This window comes from Leptonotus elevatus, chromosome 1 (assembly GCF_054856555.1).
Source record: "Leptonotus elevatus isolate MCC_2025b chromosome 1, RoL_Lele_1.0, whole genome shotgun sequence".
NCBI lineage: Eukaryota > Metazoa > Chordata > Actinopteri > Syngnathiformes > Syngnathidae > Leptonotus > Leptonotus elevatus.
This window is the reverse complement of record NC_141239.1, coordinates 51,724,776-51,746,923: the sequence shown is the minus strand read 5'-3', so window position 1 is coordinate 51,746,923 and position 22,148 is coordinate 51,724,776. Positions and strand designations below refer to the sequence as shown.

The following is a 22,148-nucleotide window of genomic DNA, read 5'->3' as shown; positions in this document are numbered from 1 at the left end:
ATCTAAACCTCCTACTGACTTGAAAACGTGTTGTAACGAAATTCCATATTGAATTGGGGTTCTTCAAATCTAACTTGATCCATTTGATTTTAAATGAAGCATTTAAAGAGGAAAAATCGTAAGCATTAAATTCACCACAGGATAAAGTATTTTCTCATAACATTCTTCTTGATGTAGTGTATTTTTTTTTTCCAAATGAAGTTGAACAAAATGTTATCTATCTTAACGCATTTGTCATTTGATTCATTAAGAGCCATAGCTTTATAGATTAACCTAGAGAGGCCTTTAACCTTAGCTACTAATACTCTACTGGTTATGGATAAGTCTCTCTGAAGCCAGATTAAACCCCTGTTGAACCGAATTTATAATTTATAATTTGAACAAAGTTGTCAATTAATCTTGTGTGGCGGCCGTGGTGTCGAAACGGTCGTTCAGTAACCACAAGGTCGGCTGTTCGATCCCCGCTCTCCCCAATTCATGTGTCGTTGTGTCCTTGGGCAAGACACTTCACACACATTGCCTCCAGCGCTACTCGAACTAAACGATTCAAAAAGTTGAATCACATTTACAAAAGATAAGCTATTATATTTATTCTGTAACTTCCTTTAAACTCCTCTATAGATAAACAACAAACATAATTGACCTTGCTTTACCTTTTGCTGCAATGTTGAGCTGAAGAATCAATGACAGTGTAGCACAGAATTTACGGATGCATTTTTGCTGCTGAAGGAAAATAATTTGATCACCTAAATGTTTTCATTTTCTTCCAAAGCTTTATTAACTCATTCCCTCCCAGCCATTTTCGCTGAAGCAACCCCCTTCGCGCCCAGCTATTTTACTGGATTTTGACTGATTTTGCAAGGCCCACAGAATATTTTGTTATATTGCTATAAAACATGGAATCTACCAAAAGTAATCTATTATTCGTTCGCTGTATATTCAAAAAAAGTATATATTTTTTGTTTTCATTTTGTAGCAATTAGCATTAGAATATAGCTAAGTTTCATCATTATTCACAAACCTGTTGAAAACACTGGCAAAAAGAGCTTGTTGCAACAAGGCCCGGGCTGATCTCTTATACTTTGTTGCCACCTGCAGACCGTTTTTGTAATAACTACCATTGCTTTAAGCGACCTTTTCATGTCAGAAGCTGCATCAAAGCCTTCTGTATGCTCTAGCATAAAAAAAACAACAACAACAAAACGTATACCGTAAATAGGTTTTTGGGAAGGAAGAACAAAGTATTCAAAAACGGATGTATACGTTTTTGGGTTTGAATGAGTTAAAGTTGACATACCACTGGTTCTGCCATTTGGTGGCATTATTTAAGCCCATGCTGATAACTGATATCTGATTATATGTTTTTAAGAAGCTAAATCCCAAAGGTGGGCACTTCCGTCTCTCCGTCGGCCACGTCGTTGACGGATGCTCACATTTTCGGCAAGTGCTGTATGATGCGAAGTCTTGAAAAAAATGCACGGACTGAGCACCAACTGAAGCAGGTTTTTTTCCGTCCATCCAACACTCGCCGAAAATGTGGGTGTGCGTAAAAGAGGGGGCTGACAGAGAGAAAGAAGTGTCCAACTCTACTAAATCCCTTATGACCTATTGGATGAGAAGCAGTATGAACATTGTAAGACAATGCTTATAGAAGAGGGAGAGACGTGGGTGACTTTTCAGTCACAGTCCATCCAGTCACTGCTCATCAGGGTGCGAACCACTCTTCTTCTAATGTAATTGTATTTTGTCTGCCTGGATCCGTACGAAAAGAACAGGTATCCTGCAAAAGGGGGTGTCTCATTTGCATATACATCCAGACAACATAATGTTGCAGAGAGAATTATCTTTGAACATGACCTACCTCTGTACTCAAAAGCAGCATCAACTCTGTAGCCAATGCCGGGGAGCTCTGTGCGAATAAATTTTGGGTTCCTACGGTCCATTCTGCCCCTCCGTTCATTGTAGCTAAAGATGTGTAATGACCAACATTAAAATCCGACTAGTATCATCGTCATTGTGCTTTAAAGTGTACCTATTTGGGCACACCACTATCCAGATTACTCACCTCCAGTATTTGTTGTTTACAAAGAAGAGGGTTCTTCCTACGAATGGAACATGGACAGCAGCATCAACTTTGGTGACAAATGAAGGCAGGCCGAAGTCGCTGAGAGGTTTGGGAAAGCCAGGTAAGACGGTGTTTCTTTTGACTTGCCAGTAGTGGTCCCCTTTGTCAAGAAAACATCGACTTAATATGTTGGAATTGTAAACTGGTTTCTACTTCAGATGCTTATCGAATTGTAAATCCCTTGAGTGTAAATACAACATCTGCAGATACATCTCATGTGTACCTTCAATTAAAACAACGGTGTTGCGTGCCTTATGCTCATAGGCAGCATCAACTTTGTTGATTCCAGACCAGACAGAATTAATTGTCCTCGTAGTGACACCATCCCAGTTGCTGCTCCTCTTCCAAAAATGGCTTGAAAACAAATGGAACATTTACCATACATGAGGTACTGATCACACTTTCTGGTAAAAGTATTTATTTATTTATTTATTTATGTTTGTGGGAGGGGAGAGGGGAAGAGGAAACCTAAATATACTTTTTATTTTATTTTTTACCTGCCCTTGAAGAAATAAAGATGACCTTGAATGGAGGTTGCAGCATCAAAAATGAGATTGCGGCTACACCTGTCTGGGTCTTGTGCAGGTCCAGCCTCTGGTCCTTTCGTAGGTCCAGGTTCTGGTTCAGGTTGTGGTTTTGGTGCAGGGTTAATTGTTGGTTTAGTTGAAGATCGGACTCCTATAGAAATAATAGCTTCTATTTATATTGCACCTTCTGAGTTACCAAACCCAAGGATGCTTCTCTAAAATGCATTTGACACACATGTAAATGAAAGAAAAGAAAAATACGACATTCCGTTTCTAGAATGTTTATCCTGTTCAGGGTCAGTTGATGGAAGAACATAGCTGAAACAAAACTGTTAGTGTATTTGATATAGCGCTTTAACTACAACATACGGTGCCCAACGCGCTTTACAATGCCTGACATTCACCTATTCACATTCTGACACCATTGGTCGGCTGCTGCCACGCAGGGTGTTGCCAGAACCACGAGGGTCCAAAACCTAGCTCCGCCAGCCTACGAAAATACCAGTACTGGCTCTAACCCGCCTCTTTGTAGAAGTTTCGGGATATGCAGTACGCCGTTCACAATAATAGAGCTCATGATGTTATCCAGATGTATCAAACATTGCGCGATTATTTTATTGCAGCCATGTGGCCAAACTCTTACCGTATAGTGCCTGCACTCCATTTCGGTCATCTTCTGGTAACACATAGCCCTCTGTGTTAACGTACTGGTATGTGGGGTACATTAAGGCTGCTCGAACCTTAGAATGGGATAATCCGAGTGCATGTCCAAACTCATGGGCAGCCACCAAGAACAGGTTGGTTCCTGTGAACAATGGAAGTTAATATGGAAACAATGGGTACATGCATGCTTACTTTTGTAACATTATGATTAGCATTATAATGATTCATTGATTGTGCCACCTGTTGAAGTAAGACTCCAGGTTTCATCTTCATCAAAATGGGTGTCGCCTCCTTTGCCCCCACCAGGGGAAAAGGCATGAGCCAGGACCCCACCTTCCCCATCAAAGGGCGCAAAGTCTCCATGATCTGGTTTTGAAAGAGACATCAAGTTAATATATGTGATAAAATGTTTGTCGGAGTGAGAGGGGGAACTAACCATGAGCTTTGAACTTGATCATTATGTCTGCGGTGCCGCTTTGAATCTGCTTGAAATCCAAAGGAACCACATCACTGTAGATCTGTAGGGCCTTGGCAAGTGTGTTTTCCACAAAACTTTGACTCAAGTCCGGTGTATATTCAGTTATCCTAGAAACATTGAACATATACTGAACTAATTGCAGGCATCAGTGTTGGGTCACTGCAGTTTTCAATTAGGGGTGTCAAAATGAGTGCATTCATTTTGAGTTAATTTAAAGTTCTTTTAACGCCACAATTTTTTTTAAATGCGCGATTAATGACCGGCCCTTACTTGGATAGCATGTACTGGGGGAATTCCAGTCTCAACGCAGCAGAAACGTACACGTCAAAATTTAGCAGTAATAAATTTAATAATAAATTAGTAATGCAGATATTTGTGTGAATATGAAAAGAAAAATGCACTGAGCTGTCACCAACATCTTACGAATGCAATTATGCCATCTAGTGGCAGAAAAATGACCTCAACACAAATCAATATCACACTCGTTTTTTACAGTAGAATACATCTTTTAACTAATTTGTATGAATAATTCTGAAATTACTGTAACAATGACTAAAAAATGCAGCCATATTTCTATTTAAAAAAAAATCCACTTTCATGTTAACATGACACCTCTAGTTTCAATATAAAATTTTCTAACCTGTATGTGATCACATTCTTCTCCCACTTCGGTTGCCCATCAAAGTGGGCATACTTGAATGTATTCAAGTCTGTGAAACCACAGCGAGGTTGCGACATCACTTCCATGGTGCTGGTGTCCAACTGTCCTGTCACTTCCAGGCCAAAGTACTCTTGCATTAGCTTGAGAGTGTCTGTGTAGGAGTCAAGGCCGGCACGCCATGTCTCGCTACTAGTGGTGACACCCACTTCAGAGAAATAGTGAGAAAGGTAGTCCTAAACAAAAGAAACACAAACAGGAGTTCCTAACCAAAACTTGTAAAAAAAAAAAAATTGTTCAAATGAGCCTTTTCAATCTTTAATGAGTTAGTTAATTAGAAAAGGTTGTAGAATGCAGATTCTCATTGGGATATCATCTTTAAGAGCTTAAAACCCCTATCAATGGTCTTGTCATAAGAAACAAAGTCACACTCCAGGCCACACAAGTGTTGTACAGAATCTCAGTATACAATCACATTTGACTCTCTCAGTTGCAGTGGTGTTTACCTGAGCTTTAGAGCGATCTTCATCGCTGGTTAGGATGGTTGGCACAGATCCGCTGAGCGCAACTGTCGTCATCATAGTCAACATAACTTTGACAACCGATGGACCTTCCATAATTATTATCCTGCACTAAAGACTTAAGTGCGAGTAACAATTCCTCTTCTTGTGCTCTGCACGCTCATAAGCCCTTGGTTAATTCCTGGGATCGTGTTTGGGATATGCGGTTAAGAGCAGAGAAAAATGCAAGACTGGGCAGTGAAGCATTCCAGTGACTGTCTCAACAGGCCCCTTTGTAAAAGTGTGTAGCTTTGAATTCGATACCTCAACATAACAGTTTCTATCTGTCTTTGTAAACACATTTTTAAGATGGGGTTAATTACTTGACAAGCTTGTGCTTGTAATGAGAACATAATGGAGGGAAACGTGTTTTGACATAAGTGATAACAGGCCACCTCCTTTGGTTGCTTTGTAACTATCTGACACCCATTCCATTTGGGGCATTTATTTACATGAAATTAAATGAATTGGGAACTTGGATTCCAAAACAAAAATATAGCAGGTATGGAGGACCAAAACTGCCAAAAATAAATAAATAAATGACTAAATAAATAAATTAGAGCATATATATATATATATATATATATATATATGTTTTTATTTTAACTTTTATTAATTAATTTATTTATTTATTTAGTCATTTATTTAGTTTTAATTTTGGCAGTTTTGGTCCTCCATAAGCAGGCGTCTACCTACAACTAGAACTATGTTTGTTAGGTCTCCGGTATGACCGGAGGGTGGATCCAAGAATCACAGAACACAGAGGAAGAGTGTGAGTGGTTCTATTTAATCTCTCCTGACCGCCATGTGGCGGTGCTGAAACAGCATGGAAATCCCCCACGCTCATGCGTCACTCGTCCAGGGTTCCGGCTGATGTGATCCTCCTGTATAAAAGGGGATTGTAGCCGGAACCGAATCTCTTTGACTTTCTTGCGGGGTCACTCTCGGCGTTTACCGCCATTCTTCGTCGCCGTCGCTGGTGGCCTGTGATCTTGTTGATCGGGGCTGCGGGGTTCCCCGCCACCCTTGGCTGCGACGGCTCGGTGTATTTGGACTTTTGGAATTTATGTATGGACGTTGGAGCTCCCCTTATATCTACATGAGCTGAGTGCAGCTTCAAGTTTGTGAGTATGCCTGGTGGATGTTAGCGTCTTGCCTACGGTTACTTTGACTTATTTTGACTACAATTCGCTAGTGTTGTTACAGTTATTTTGGATCCTTTCCTAGCTTGTATTGCCTTGCAACTTGCTCCGTCCGTGAGGTCGCCAGCCGCCTTGATGTTGTTTGATGGCTTTGATTTTGTCTGTCATGACTTCTGCTAGTCTATGACGACACAGACGTTCACTTACATTAATTTGTTTGTTCTGTTGGTCAAGAGGCCGTTTTTTTCGCCTCCGCTCCCACATGAAGATAGCAGCCTGTTGACTTGCGCACACTCATTGCGCGTCAATTGCCGACTGCTATGGACAACGACTCCTTCTTGCCCGAAAATGGACCCACTGACTGCTGTCTCGACTGTCGCGCTGCTGCGGCAGGCCACACTCCAGTGAACACAACTGATGTTACGCCTCACCAGGACGCAGTGGCTCTCCAGGAGCGGTCATCGTCGGCGGTGGCAATGGGCCCCCCACCCTCGTGGGGTTCGGGCAAAACGCAGGTCTGCTTCTCCTACTGCCCCTCACCATCGGAGTAAATAGAGTTGAGCGGACTCTCAGATTGCCTTGCAGTTAAGCCGTTTGCAGGCGAGTGTGATTGAAACCCTTTTGTTTCTCAGGCCTCTGCAGTGGAGTTGCCCTATGCATTGGTGGACATGCCGGATGCAACACTCCAATTGCCCTCCCAAGCAGACGACGTTGCCGAGGATGCTGTCTCCATCCGGGATTCTGAGGCATGCTTGGGTATGGACTCTGTTTCCACTGCCCCATCTTCTCCTCCTTCTGAACATTTTTCAGCTGGAGCGGAATTGGTGCACACTGTTATGCTTAGCGCCTTCCAACATTTAAAGTTGGACACGTCTTGCTTTTCTGAGCCTCTCTCCGATGGACTACTCAACCGAGTCTTTTTGGATCCTGGAATCTCGTCTTCTTTTGACAGACCTTCATTCCTGCTGGTCCAATTCTAGTGTTTATCCTCGGCTCCCGGCGGACGGCCGTACCCTGGCAAATATGCGGTTTCTGAATCCTATTGGTTTGGACTGTATGCCTAATGTAGAGTATTCTGTGGCTTCACTCATCGTCTCCCCGGAGGAGGCCCTTATAGAGGCTGTGAGATGCCCTAGCCCTCAGTGGCGCTTGATGGACGAACTGGTCACTAAATCGTACAACACGGCGACGGTGGTAATACGCCTGGCCAACGCCCAGACACATCTTCTACTTGCTCTCTCCACAGGTTTGAGAGACAACGAAGTAGATGAGGTTACATCGTTCTGTAACATGGCGCTGAGGGATTATTCCTCCTTTCGAGGGAGCATGGCCGTAGTATGCCTTTGCTTATCCAGGCGTGCCGTCAGGTGGCCCAATCTCTCCCGGAAGGAACTGCGTCACCTCCCTGTGGTGCCAGGTCAAGTTTTTGGTTTGGCAGCAACATGAGGGCTGGAACGTACAGTGCGTGCTAATGACGCAAAGTTTAAGTTTGCTAGCCTTGCCAGGCCCTATGCTCCGTCAAACTCGGCTCGAAGCTGCTCTCCCAGCCGCCCCTCTGTCACGTACTGGGCAATCCTTTTGGCCTACGGGGAGATACGGGCTTCGTCATCCCACACGGGGCCATGTCTCGGACGCCCGTGGGGTTCGCCCCTCTGGTCGAGGGCCCCATGGTCAGCCCCTAGGTTAACGCACCACGCTCCATCCCTCTCGGACCCCTAAATCTGGGAGGGCCAGGGATTGAGCCCAAGGGGCCGGCAGTCAGTTACTTTTCCTGTCACCAGCTCAACTACTGGGCTGCCCTCGCTTCGGACCCATGGGTGCTTTGAACCTTCCGACGCCAGCCCCCTCTCTACATCCGAGTCAGAGAGACTGTCATCAGCGACCCGGAAAAGGCACTAGGTCTGGATCAAGAGCTAGCGACCCTCCTCGCCAAGTCCGCTATCGAAGCAGTGGATCCCTTGGCTCATCCAGGGGGATTCTACTCCCCCTATTTCCTCATTTCAAAAACAGGCGGACTACGCCCTATTTTAGATCTGAGAGGTCTCAACCGTTACCTCAGGGTGTTGCCCTTTCATATTCTAACTACGTCGGCCGTGTTGAGGACGATTGCCCGAAGGCAATGGTTCACGTCAATTGATCTGAAGGACGCTTACTTCCACATCCCTATTGCTCCTCAGCACAGGAAGTTTCTCCGCTTTGCCTACAGGGCATCGCCACTGGCAGTTCAGAGTACTCCCAATTGGGCTGTCACTCTCTCCCAGAGTGTTCACACATGTAGTGAAGGCAGCACTTGCACCCCTGCAGTCGAGGGGCATAAAGGTGCTCCCTTACTTGGACGACTGGCTGATATGCGCTCCGTCCAAGGATCAGGCAATTCGAGACCTGTCTACACTTCTACAGCATGTGTCATGACTTGGGCTCAAGGTCAACCTGGAGAAGTCCTCTCTTGTTCCCTCTCAGCAGACTCTGTTCATCGGGATGTCATTGGACCAGGGTCGACGATGTGCTACGTTTCATCTCTCTCTTCCGTGCCAATGGGATGCTGCCGTATGTCCTTTTTTTGCTTCTGCTGGGCAAGTTAACGTCCCTGACGGCACTTGTGCCATTGGGCCTGCTGTCGCTGAGACCATTGCAATGGTGGCTGCTCCACTTCCGGCTCAACCCGCTGCTGGACCGTCGCAAGCGTCTCCGAGTGTCCAGTCAGTTCATGGGTGCGCTCGCATCTTGGGGTCACCGGTCTATTCTATCATCGGGAGTCCCTTTGGGGGTGGTACTCACACGTCACAAAGTGGTCACCACCGATGCCAGCCTGAGTGGATGGGGTGCAGTTTGGCAACACAGGCTCAAGGCCTGTGGTCTGCATGGTTCAGATTGCTGCACATCAATGTGCTGGAGCTGGGGGCTGTGCATCTGGCCCTCGTTCATTTTCTGCCCTTCGTGGCAGGGCGCCATGCCCTGGTATGATCGGACAACACCTCCACTGTGTATCCAATCAATCATCAGGGCGGGACAAGGTCCGCTCAGCTGCTACGGGCCTCACGGAGGCTTCTCAGATGGGCCGCCCCCCCGTCTTGCCAGCCTGCGGGCCATGTTTCTCCCGGGCATTGTCAACCAGTCGGCGGATTCCCTCTCCTGCCGTCGTCCGCCTCAGGGGGATTGCCGTCTCCACCCGGAGGTGGTGAGCGCCATTTGAAGTCACTTCGGAAAGGTGACAGTGGATCTTTTTGCCTCCGAGTAGTCCACTCATTGTCCCCTCTGGTTTTCCCTGAGGGAATAGAGCAGCCCGCTAGGCCAGGATGCTCTAGCACACCCCTGGCCAAGGGGACTGCTATATGCCTTCCAACCTCTCCCCCTCATTCATCTGACCCTTCAGAGGGTCCTTCTGGAGGGTCACACATTGTTGCTGGTGGCCCGTCTTTGGCCAGCCCAGACTTAGTTCCCTCTCCGAACCGTGGATCCTGCCCAGTCGGTTGGATCTACTGTCCCAACAGCGGGGTTAGATTTGGCTCCATCTGTGTCTCTGGCTGCTGAGGGTCGAGACCTGTTGCTGACTGAGTGCTCGTCTTCTGTTCAGCATACGATCCTTAATGCCAGGGCTACGTCCACTCGTTCGCTGTATGCTAACAGGTGGAAGCTGCTGTGTCCAAGCAACGCCTCTCCCATTGGATCAGAGAGGTGATTCGGCAGTCGTATCGGGTCTCTGGTCGTCCCCCTCCTCCTGGGGTGCACAGTCACTCCACCAAGGGTGTGTCTACCTCATGGGCTGTTCTGAAAGGAGTGTCCTTGGAAGACGTCTGTGCGGCTGCTTACTGGTCGTTGCCTTGCACGTTCTCCAGATTCTACAGTTTGGATGTCACCTCTCCTCATCCACTGGATGTGGTTCGCGGTCCTGCGGAGGCCCCTCTGTGAGGTACAGTTCCGAGGGTCTTCGTGACATTGCTGGTATTCGGCGTTCCGTGCTGTTTCAGCACCGCCACCTGGCGGTCGGGAGGGACAAAATAAAACGACAGTTACGTATGTAACTATGGTTCTATGAGTTCCGAACGACCGCCAGCATTGCTTGTCACTCAGATCCCTCGTGTAACTGTCGTTTATTCACCAAAAACACGTGAATAAAAACACAAAGCGCTGGTCGAAAGCCAGGACAGAAGGTTAACAAAAGGTGCTTGCAAAATGTAAGTAAGGGAAGTGACACAAACACAAAATACCCAAAGGCTATAAACCGCAAAAACAAGAAATCAACACAAAAACTATAGCTATAAAAATGCGCCACACAAGGTGGGAACAAAAAGAGACGTAGCAAAACTTACGTATACCAAAACGAGAGCTTTAAAGTCACAAGTAGCAAAGACGAGTGTTGGAAATTTTGTATAATAAGTTATCACATGGATAAGCACTTTACTATTTGCTGCAATCGAAATGCTACACCCACACACACACACACCAGATGCATGTTTTTTTTAAATCATTGTGAGTTTAGTACCGCCTTCTAAACTTGTGAATAAATGTGGAGAGCAAGGAGGTGGAGGCAGGAAGTCCTTTGGTGCTGAGACCATCCACTTCCTCCTTTCTGCAGAAAGACAAACTTGGGTGTGGTCCTTGATTCCTGTCTCACGGAGTTGCATAATTTAAGAAAGATTTAAATGTAACTGACAACGAGAAACAGAGAAACACTAGGCTGTGGCTGTGAGCAAGCGGAGTAACAATCCAACAGTGGCAGCTTGGAAACCCAGTCGGCTTATCGTCCTACTGGCTGATGCGAAACAGGTGCGGCACAAGGGGACACGCCCCCCTTGTTAACCAGGCACTGCGAGACATAGGAAAAAACACACTGAGAGCCCAGCAACATAACAATGTTATGCAGATTACATGGGTCCAAATATACAGTAAGGTTACGAATGGTGCGAAGAGTGAAGAGTACAGTTTAGCACTTACTCCCTTAGTATATATGCCCTAATGTTTTTAGTCTAGAAGTGGGGGGTTTAATAGCAAGATTTAATAACATTATTATTAAATAATAACATTAGTAACATTATGTGATTGTAAATAAAGTGCTAGGAGTGACCTTTTTTTTTTCATAGGGTGTGTGGAAAATTAAACAAGAAAATATGACTTGTTCAAACAAATTGCAAATTTCATTCATGTAAAACACTGTTAACTGTTTATTGTTCGAATATTGTACATTTTGTCCAGCACATTATGGACAAAAATCTCCTCTGTGCTATAATCCATTCATTTCCTGAACCTCTTACGTGTGCTGTAATGTGTACTTACATATATTTTAACATTTAGAGACTCCATTTGAAATTAATTGTTTATAAAACAAAATTATTTGGCCTAATCTTTGGATACGTATACAAAGTATCCTTGGCCCCTCCCTGGCCCCCCATTTATAAAAGTCTGGCTCCGCCACTGGTGTAGAAATGCATCGTTACGTCCTGTGGGACAAGAATGCACGCTCAGTTAATGTCACACATGATTTCGTATTTTGTTCAAAACTTCCTTGGGACCATTAAAACTGTTGGTGAACATCTGGCTAAGCGTTTGCGACCTTGAAAGAACCCTGTATAAAAGACTCAAGTATAATTATTTTTTTCAGTAGGCACTGTTTGCGCATCTTAGTTTGGGTTTGAGTTTGCCGTTGCGGTCGAGAGAGAGAGAGAGAGAGAGAGAGAGAGAGAGAGAGAGAGAGAGAGAGAGAGAGAGAGAGAGAGAGAGAGAGAGAGAGAGAGAGAGAGAGAGAGAGGCCACCGCGACAAGCACTTCGTTTAGCAGTTGAAGTGTGCCGTAGTAGAGATTTATTCTGCGTTGTGTTAAGTTTTCCAAGTTTTTTCTGTGCTTTCCTGACTGAGTGTGCGTCCATGTGAGAGACCACACACACATACCCATACACATCCATCCATCCACGTACAGTAACAGCAACACATTGATTATTGGCACACTACTTAAGGATAAACCAGCACAAATGGACCAATGAGCATACTGGACTTTATTGAATTTTTTGGGAATGTTAAATGCAAATGCTGTTGGATAAAAGTGATCACATCCGCTACCTGCTTCCTATCGACATAGTCTCCACAACAAACCCTGATGAAAAATCAACATCCGCCACCCTCGCAAATCCTTCGCCGTTCAGTGGAATACAGGCTTCAGTATAATTTCTGATTTACATACAAATTCAGTTTATGTTGGAACTTGTAACACTGTTGTAAACAAAGATCTCCTGCACATCCATTCGGGTTTCAGTAGCTCCAAAGTATTTGCAACAAGTGACCTAAAAATAAAGATAGGAATACAATTACAGTAATGCATAAATGTATTCATATAGTGAATAAATGTAAGAAAGTTTTATGAAGCAACATAATGTATAATTCACCTTCTTTCTAAATTCAAATAAGGTGTGTCAGAAAAGTTCCAAGACTGGTGCCACAAAAGATACATTTCAAACACAAACAACGAGTTTTGCCCTTCATTGTGGGCCAGACGGTCGACCAAGCACATCTTCGTTCACTGTGATAATCAACTCATGGCTGCTTCACCATGACAACATTTTTTCCTCTCTTTCAGAAGCTCAAGGGAGTCCACAATGGGACCCATTTCGAAGATGTGGACGATATAAAGTTGTTTAATATGACAGAGTTGTGGATGAACCCGGAAGAATTCTTTCAGGAGTGCATAAAGGCGTGGCAGAAAAGGCTCGGAAACCGCGTTAAATTCTACCAAGGGGATTTCTTTTAAGGGGAAAACTTGTTATTTCGATTTTAGATTAATCTTTTGTGACAACAATCCTGAAACCTTTTTGACACACTCGTAGCATGAAAAAAAATTGGGGTCAAACATCTGCTCACCAATTCCAGTCTGTAAAGTTAAGTTTCCCCATTTCCTCTTGTTCATAAAAGAAAAATGCAAAATGCCATCATTAATGCTTCTTTTTGTGATTTCTATCATGAATCATTTTATCTGGTTTGTTGTTGTTGGTAAAATCTATTTGTTTTACTTACGTACTTTACGTACTGGAAAGCTGCCGTCACTTTACTCAAACCAGAAAATGTTATGTTTCTGTGTCCTCTGTGCCGCTCCTCGCTTGATTTCCTCCTTTGTAAACAGAAGCTCATTGTATAATGTTTGGTTAAAAAACAACCTTATGGTTTTTAATTACCTGTAGTTGTAACTGCCCACAGAAATCAGAGTCTTTCTCGATTCCACATTCTAGAAAGCTGCATCAATTTTCCTCACACTTCTGGGCAGGCCGAATGTAGTGAGTTTTTGGGGACCAGAGTATAGTCAGAGAAAGCCCACACTTGCTGACGATGACATAATATCATGCTGATAGGCCCTGGAGCAATTTAAACAAATAGAAACTAAAAAGTAGGGTGTGCAAAATTATGCACCCCCTTTTCTCCCAGTGAAGCCAATTGGCTCCACAAGTGAGCCTGTTTGAGGGGGGCTAATACTTTTGCAAGGCACTGTATATGCTAAAGATTTCTGGCAAGTTTGTCTGCTTGGATACTAAATTTAACTGTGAGCATATGATCTATTTAATTAGAAATTTGGATCGCCACCAACAAGAAACCTCTATCTGCATCAGCAAATAGGGACCCAAATTGTTAATGATAAAGACAGACATAGCAATAAAGATCACTTCAAGGGGACTGCATTTACTCCACACAATGTCCTATAATGTGCTAAAAATGAGATGACAGCAAATGAATTACTATAATTATATTTATTCTTTTTCTGCTTATGTTGTCACAGTGTTTGCATTTACATAGTACATTCAAATGCGTGGTCACTGAAAACAATACAACCTTCTGTGTGCCACTTTTTAACTTAACTTCATAAAAAACTAAAGTTACAAAACATTTTAAAAATATTATGAAAAATAATATTATATATAATAATATTGTAAAAAATATGGATAGCTAAAGAACATATAAAACACTAATTTTGATCCTCAGTTCCTTCACACAAAGTAAGATGATCTAGAAGTTGGTGCAGGGCAAGAAGTAGTTATTTCCCAACACACGGAAAAACGTTCCGGTGCTCAGGCTGTACTCAAACATGTGAGGTCCACTGTAGATGTAGGTAAAACCTGGAAAACAGAAGCTCATTTTAATAAATAAATAAAAATACTGGAGTTACACACAACAGCTTACATTGATTGAGTGTTTACTCACCTTTGTACTGGAAAGCTGCTGTCACCTCTCCGGTTAGGCCAGAAAATGTCTCATCAACACGTTTAGGGAATCCCTGGTCCATTTTCTTACTGACTTCATCATAGCTTTAAATAAAAATAATAATTAGACCAATTTGTAAACAGTCACCTCATTCTGATCGTATCATTGAACATACCTGTAGTAAGTCTTGCCAACAAAGAATAGCGTCTTCCCTGATTCCACATCGTACAAAGCGGCGTCAATTTTGTTCACTTTTATGGGAAGACCAAAAGTTTTTATTGGCTTAGGATATCCTTGAACAAGATCATAGCCACGGAAAACCCAAACTTGACGACCTGCGGCAAAAAAAAACTTTTAGTAGATGGACGGTGGAGATGATATTTAGTTTTAAAGGGGAAGTCAACCATAAACATTTCTTAACAATAATTTGTTATATGTGACCTCACTAGTCTAAACATGACATTCTGATTAATAATGCATTTGTGGAATATGAGTTATGAAACAAAATCCAGTCGTTTTTATCCATCTAAGGGGGGGGGGGGGCATTTGTCCACTTGCTGTCGACTGAAGATGACGTCACAGTTGCTCAGGGCTCAGGGAACGGCCAATCACAGCTCACCTGTTTACTGAAGTTGAGCTGTGATTGGTTCAGTAAACAGGTGAGCTGTGACTGGTCGTTCTCTGAGCCCTGAGCAACTGTGATGACATCTTCAGTCGACAGCAAGTGACAAAATGGCCGCCCCCTGAGATGGATAAAAACTGCTGGATTCTGCTGCTTAACTCATATTCCACTAATCAATATTAACTCATTCACTCCCATTTTCACCGAAGCAACCCCCTCCACTCCCGGCTGTTTTACTGGATTTTGACTGATATTGCAAGGCCCACAGATTATTGTGTTCTATTGCTATTAAAAAAAAAAACATGGAACCTACCAAATGAAAGATTAGAGTCTCTTCTTTCATCAGGAAAAAAAAGTAGCAGCAATTAGCATTAGAATATACCTAAGTTTCATCATTATTCACAAACCTGTTGAAAACACTGGGGAAAAGAGCTTGTTGCAACATGGCCCTGGCTGATCTCTTATACTCTGCTGCCACCTGCTGACCGTTTTTGTAATAACTACCATTGCTTTAAGCGACCCTTCAGATCAGAGGCTGCATCAAAGCTTTCTGTATGCTCTAGCATTAAAAAAAAAAAACATTTAAAAAACAAAGCAAAACAAAAACCTATAAACACGTTTTTGGGACCGTGGAAATATTTAAAATAGAACCTTTTTATACGTTTTTGGGAGCAAATGAGTTAACCATAATACCATATCTACTACATATTATTGTCAAGAAAATGGTATAATCTCACTAGACCAATGGCATGTACTTTACCTCTAAAGATAAAAACATTTCCTGTCTGTTGGCTTTCATAAGCAGCATCAATTTTACTGGGGGCACTGGGCCACAGGTTTGTGATGAAACTTTGCTGAGGTGTCCTGCTCTGAGGGTAGACTCGCCAAAAGAACCTAAAACCGCGCAATACATGAATTAACTACAGAATAGGTTGTGTTTTTAGTTTGATGATTTGATTTTGATTGGTGCAATACCTGTCTTTGAAGAAGAGCATCTCTCCTCGCAGTGTGGTCACAGCGTCTAACACCATGTTTGTGTCACAAGCATCAGGAGTAGTGGGTGGCTGAGGCTTATCAGGATTTGTACCAGGATCCGTATCAGGATTGGGACCTGAGAATGAAATATATGCTATTACTTGATAATTTTCAGAGAAATATCAGACTGCGCATGACTTTTAACCAAGTAATGTTAATTTTTACATTTTCACCGGACTAAAACTAGACTAAAACCCTCATTAATAAACAATAACTGGGACTAAATCAGTATGCATTTTCATTGACTAATGAAAACGAGACGAAAATGTACTTTACTTTAATAAAACTGGACTAAAATCTATGTACATTTTAGTTCATGAACAAAAACGAGCCGAAAATTATTTATGTAAAATCTTGTCTCTGCTAATCTGTCATGTGACACACAGTGACACACCCCCTTTCAAATCTGCAGCTTGCATGTGCAACATGCACAAACACATGGGACAGACAGGAGGCGGATTCACGGAGGAAAGTAAAAAAAAAAATTTTCAATAAATAACGTAACATTAATCCAACATTTATAACGTTCCAACAGTTACCGCTAACTAATGCTGGCTAATTTACTAGCTCATAGCATGTAGCAATAGTAGCCACTTGTTGATACACTGTAATTGTGTGTGAAGTTGTTTTTCACCAAAAAGATGAGAGAAAAATTTATATGAAATAGTTTTAGATCCGAAACGTTCAACATAATCTGCTGACAAAAAAATATACAGGGGTAAAATGATTGTCCTGACTAAAACTAGACTAAAACGTTGAAAGTTTTTGACTAAAACTAGATGAATAAAATTATGTTTTCTTGGACTAAAATCAAGACTAAAATGCTAGATATATAGTCGACAAAAAATTCACTAAATAAAACCGGATGAAGCTGACTAATTATGATAAAAACTAACAAGCGTGATTGAAACTGGACTAAAACTAAGACTACATTTAAAAATGGTGGCTAAAATGAACACTATTGCGTAGTCACATACCATAAAGAGACTGGATGCCATTGACATCATCTTGCGGCAGACGGAAGTTAGAAGGGTTTGTGTATGAGTATACAGGGTACATGAGGGCACCAGGGTCATTAGAATGAGTTAGTCCCAACGAATGACCAAACTCATGAGCTGCCACCAGGAAAAGAATATAACCTGCACAAAAGCAAACATATTGGGAGACATTAATATACTGTATTAGCAAAGCATTTTTGGAATGAACCCAACCTTCAAAAACTCACCAGATTTTGAACGAAAAGTGAAGGTCTCATCCTCGTCGAAGTGAGCATCTCCCCCAATGCCAGCAGATGGAGGAAAGGCGTGGGCCAGAGTTCCATCAGGGCCATCAAAGGGGTAATAATCACCATGTGCTGATAATAATTAACATATTTAGATCAGGGGTGACAAACCTACACAATGACTGACTGCGCAATCTCCTAAGTTCACCGTACGACCTTTTTGTATAACATGGGAAATAGCTTTCAGATAATACCTGCACGAACTTGCCACCAGCTTGTTGTCTTTTTGTTGAGTGATCCAATGTGTTATGTAACAGTGTTTAATTGGTGTGATGCTTTGAAAAAACAACTGTCATTTAAATATGCACCAGGCCTTATAAGACAAGTCAACAGTTTTTTAGGTTATGCTGATCAAAATGCTGGTCTCATATGACATACTTGTATCACTATGGTAACCAACCAGGCGTCCCGTTTTAAATGAGACAGTTTTAAGTCCCGTCCCGCTGACCGTTCTTTTCTTTTTAGTCCAATCAGAAAGCTCATTGTTTGGCCCATGTGCATGTCAATCACACCGTTGTCATAGCGATTCATATGAAAATAATTGAAAAGGCATTTAACAGTTATGTATTTATATATTTATACTGTATATAGTTATATAGCGGGCGTGGATAAACGTTGGATAATGGCGAGTGCTTTAACTTATTTACAGCTGTTGAATTGTCAACAAAGATGGCACAACCAGATTGATTAGGGATTCAATTTGTTATAAATAGTTCCTGGTGAGAATTTATTGCATACATGTATTTGATTTTCAGCAAAATTGTAGTGTCCGTTTTTTTTAATTTTGAAAATCTGCTCACCCTAGATATCACACTTTATAGATGTACCGTATGTATCTAGTAAGGTAACGACAATTACTACTAAAATTTTGGAACAAATATTGTCTTGGCAAAGCACAAAACTTTAAATAGTAATGTTCACATCACACCACACTAAAGGTAGGCTGGCTATAGTCTTTTTGCTATATGTACTGTATATTACATATTCAACAAATTGTGTCTTGGAAAAAGTGATCCACGTTAGGTTTATAATAGTTGGGTTTTTCATTATAATTATTATTTTTTATTTCATTTTGACAGTTTTTTTTATTCAGTTTGTTTTAATTTTTGTTTTTGAGTGGATTTTTATTAGTTTTTTTAAATGCTTTGTTTTGATTTTTTCTATTTGCTTTAGTATTAGTTTTAGTTTTTTATACAGTATTTGTTGACTGCAAGATCACAATAAGTATTGTATGATAATGTAAACTACAATTCCCAAACAACTGTTTGGCTTTCCTTCTTCTGTACATCTGAACAGTAATAGAGAAATAATTACGTTTAAAACTAACCCTGATAGCTCACGGATGAAATTAAGTGACAGAGACGAAAACATAGGACATTTTTGCTACAAGTTAGTTTTATAAGTGTAAAATGTAGTTTCGGAATGTTTTTATTTCATTTTTTTAAGCATTCACATTTTAATTTTGCCAACGAAAATATTTGTTTTTTGTTTCAACACAGAATGGCTCAAACTGAGACTGATATTTTAATTCAGTCTACTTAAAAACAAATTGAGTTTAATAAGCAGTCATTTTGAAATGAGGATTCTGTACTTACACAGGCTACCAAATGAGATCATGATGTCCGCTGTGCCACTGTAGATTCTCGTGAATCTAAGAGGAGTAACTTGAGCCCAAACGTCCAGGGCTCTTATTATGGAGTCATCGACTTCTGACTGGGACAAGTCTGGTGTGTAGTTCTCTATCCTGCAGATTGATAAAAAAAAAAAAAAAAGAATATGAAAAATATACAATATTAATTTATCCCATCTGACCAAACACAACATTCAGTTGGCCACTGTTGTACTCCAGAAAATAATTTACCTGTACGTCAGACTGTTTTTCTGCCACTGGTAGCTGGTTCCAAAAGTGGTAAAACTGCTAACTTTGCTGTCTGGCACGCCACAGCGAGGCTTCTTCATCATCTCCAAGGTGTCAGCATCCAGTGTTCCAGTGATTTGTAGACCGAAGAATCTCTGCATGTCACTCAGTTTTTGGTTGAGTTGACTGATCCTACTTCGGGCAGATGGGCCACTTTCGTCCTTTAGATCATAGAATTTTTTCAGGTAGCTCTGTAAAAGAAGGTCAGTTTATCATCAAAAATATTTTACACAGTATAATACGAGCAATCTAGGTTAGACTGTCAAAGCAATAAAACAATAAAAGCATACCCCTGCAAAATTCTCATCTTGGGCTGTCAAGTGCAACACAGGCCCACAGCAAGCTGCAGCCGCCAGGCATAGTAAAATGTACAGGTTAAGAGCACCCATGTTTCCTTGATCTATTCAACTTGTGTTTCTGTGCTCATTGCAGTGCTTATATAGTCTAAAGGTCTCAATGTTGAGAAACCTCAAATTCCTAATATGGATGAAGAGGAAGTTGCATTTGATTACTCACCCAACTTCAAAGTTTTCCATAACAGTGATTGACAAATTATGCTTAGGCAAACTAAAAATAAAATATAGGCAAGGCAAGTTTATTTGTATAGCACATTGCATACACAAGGCAACTCAATGTGCTTAACACAAGGAAATCAGCATCAACAAACACAGTAGTTAACTACAGTTAACAGAGCGAGAAAACAAAAGTAGGTTACAAAATGTATTAAAAGAACATACATTGACAATGTTAAAATATTAGGCAGCAAACGTAAAAACATTTAATTCCTAATTGAATTGGTTGTATATATATATATAGTTTTTTTTTTACTAAAAAGATCAAAAACCTTAAATATATAGTATACAGAAAGCAAAATAAACTAAATATTTAGGCACATAACTTCATTATTCATGTAAATATAATCATAAATCTGTTGGTTTCCCTTTAGTTCTAAGTGTACGGTCGTCTACGCTTCTCGTGTGTCATTATCCAATCCATTCCACTTCATCATGTCTGAAACGTCCTTAATAGTAACAATCCAGTCCATGTTTTCACTGCGTCGTCGACCATGCTTGCAGTTGAACGTTCCTCTGTCAGCCAAGTGTTCCAAATATGCCAACTACAAGCAGCATTGAGGAAAATAACGTGACGGATGGACTGTAATTAATTACTTATATGATTAGAAATCAATTGATTTCCTTCATTTCAATACTACTGTAGATAGCGAGAGCGCTTGTCATGTTTTGTTATCCAATTCTAATCCATTCCACTTGAACTTCCTTATTACTGAGACTCCATTGTATGTTTTCCTGCTTGTTTACTGGCTCATAACCTGCCGGTATTAGCGTCCATTGTCTGTCACGGCCGAAAAAGGGAGTCATGATGGATATAAGGAAGGAAGTTTCTGAAGAAGAAAGTAAGTCTTCATCACTGTCTGCTGCTAGTAACAATTAGTTAGCTGTGGCCACGGCCCAGCTAACAGCAGAAAGTCCCATGCTGTATTGTCTAATAATTACTCTACAATACATGTGAAGTTCCTGGCTGATATACAGATGAAGCGGGTTTTAGGAAGCCTACTGCCCGAAACCAGCTGGGCTCCAGCGCCCCCCGCGACCCTTGTGAGGACAAGCGGTTAAGAAAATGGATGGATGGAATCCTCCACCCATGTTGAATTGTAGGAAACAGCACGATGAGTAGAGAGAGCATGTGTGGAGCGATACCTACTAGAGGCATGAGTGAAGACAGTGAGAGTCTAAGGCAGGCAGCACATGTCATACACAAGGAAACTCGGTCTGCTTTACATAATTAAAAGTACAATATTTTAAAGAAAAAAAACTCAAAAGAACTAAAGACACCTACAAAGTACAGAAATAAATGCATGGATAAGCTTCCCTTGGTCTGCTTGGAGCATGCAGTCCTTTAGTCTGGATATGTTTTTTTTAGCTGATAAAAGGCTGTCTTAGTAATTGGTCTTTGGTTTCTAAGGACAGTGACTCAATTATGGTTCATCCAGTTGTTAATTTGCTCTAGTGAGTGACACAATATGTTTATTAAACTGCTGTCATTTGGGGACATTGATAAATACAGTTGTGTGTCATCTGCATAACTATGATAGTCAACATTGGCATTCTGAAGCATTTAACCCCTAAGGTAACATATACAGACAAAACAACAGGGGTCCAAGGACTGACCCTTGAGGGACCCCACGTCATGGCCATTCGATCAGATTCCAAATTTCCAATGGTCACAAAGTAATTCCTTTCCTCCGAGTAGGATCTGAACCATTTTATGACTGTTCCATTTAAGCCCACCCAAGTTTCCAGCCTGCCCAACAGTATATTATGGTATATTGTGTCAAATGCTGCACTGGGGTCCAATAGGACGAGCACCGATACCTAGTGTTGTTGTCAAGCTATTATTAGCTCTTTGTTAAAATTGCAAAGACATTGTCTGTACAGATCAAAATGAACTTGGAGTTAAGTTTTTCTCCACTTTCGCTCTGTTTTGAATATGACATAATGACAAATGTACAAAATTATTTAATGAAAAGATAAAAACATGATACATTTTTTAAAGGCCTTAATCAAAGGTATGTGGGGAAAAAAAGCAAAGTTTTTAACCTAGATTTAAAAGCATTCACACATTTCTTGAATATATTCAGGACCCAAACCATTTAGTGATTTATAGACCAGTAGCAGAATTTTGAAATTTAGCCACAAAACAATAACACAAATGCAAAGCAGTTTGGCAAAACGGATCTTTTTGGAACTGGATTATCCTTGTACAATGTTCATGTAACTTAGCTTGTGCGTTAACGTTTGATAAATAATAGTTTTTCGTCTTTAAATGTGGCAGTCTGATGATATTGTGAAACTAAGACAGAAAACAAACTTTTTTTGTAAATGGATATATGGTTATCTACTAATCTAGCAATAAAATATTTTCAGTAGAATAAAAAAAATT

The 22,148-nt window shown here is 41.3% G+C and overlaps 3 protein-coding genes across 3 annotated transcripts; 1 reads left to right on the top strand and 2 right to left on the bottom strand.

The window, feature by feature from the left end:
• Window positions 1-753: 753 nt before the first annotated feature.
• Window positions 754-5,237, bottom strand: LOC147184563 (macrophage metalloelastase-like). Its single transcript, XM_086068577.1, has 10 exons — window positions 4,958-5,237; window positions 4,434-4,687; window positions 3,752-3,900; window positions 3,556-3,681; window positions 3,296-3,457; window positions 2,623-2,803; window positions 2,349-2,479; window positions 2,066-2,225; window positions 1,862-1,965; window positions 754-1,780 (listed from the first exon to the last, which is right to left on the bottom strand). The coding sequence occupies exons 1-10, from the start codon at window positions 5,066-5,068 to the stop codon at window positions 1,677-1,679; spliced, it is 1,482 nt and encodes a 493-aa protein (XP_085924703.1). The 5' UTR covers window positions 5,069-5,237; the 3' UTR covers window positions 754-1,676.
• A 1,119-nt stretch (window positions 5,238-6,356) lies between these two features.
• On the top strand, window positions 6,357-13,062 carry LOC147184562 (uncharacterized). Its single transcript, XM_086068705.1, has 3 exons — window positions 6,357-6,668; window positions 6,786-6,909; window positions 12,721-13,062. Exons 1-3 carry the CDS (start codon window positions 6,474-6,476, stop codon window positions 12,780-12,782), a joined length of 381 nt encoding a protein of 126 aa, XP_085924831.1. The 5' UTR covers window positions 6,357-6,473; the 3' UTR covers window positions 12,783-13,062.
• Window positions 13,063-13,860: 798 nt separating this feature from the next.
• On the bottom strand, window positions 13,861-19,591 carry LOC147184561 (collagenase 3-like). Its single transcript, XM_086068626.1, has 10 exons — window positions 19,478-19,591; window positions 19,131-19,378; window positions 18,865-19,013; window positions 17,213-17,341; window positions 16,965-17,126; window positions 15,928-16,063; window positions 15,713-15,846; window positions 14,506-14,665; window positions 14,331-14,434; window positions 13,861-14,245 (listed from the first exon to the last, which is right to left on the bottom strand). Exons 1-10 carry the CDS (start codon window positions 19,574-19,576, stop codon window positions 14,136-14,138), a joined length of 1,431 nt encoding a protein of 476 aa, XP_085924752.1. The 5' UTR covers window positions 19,577-19,591; the 3' UTR covers window positions 13,861-14,135.
• Between the last annotated feature and the right edge of the window lie 2,557 nt (window positions 19,592-22,148).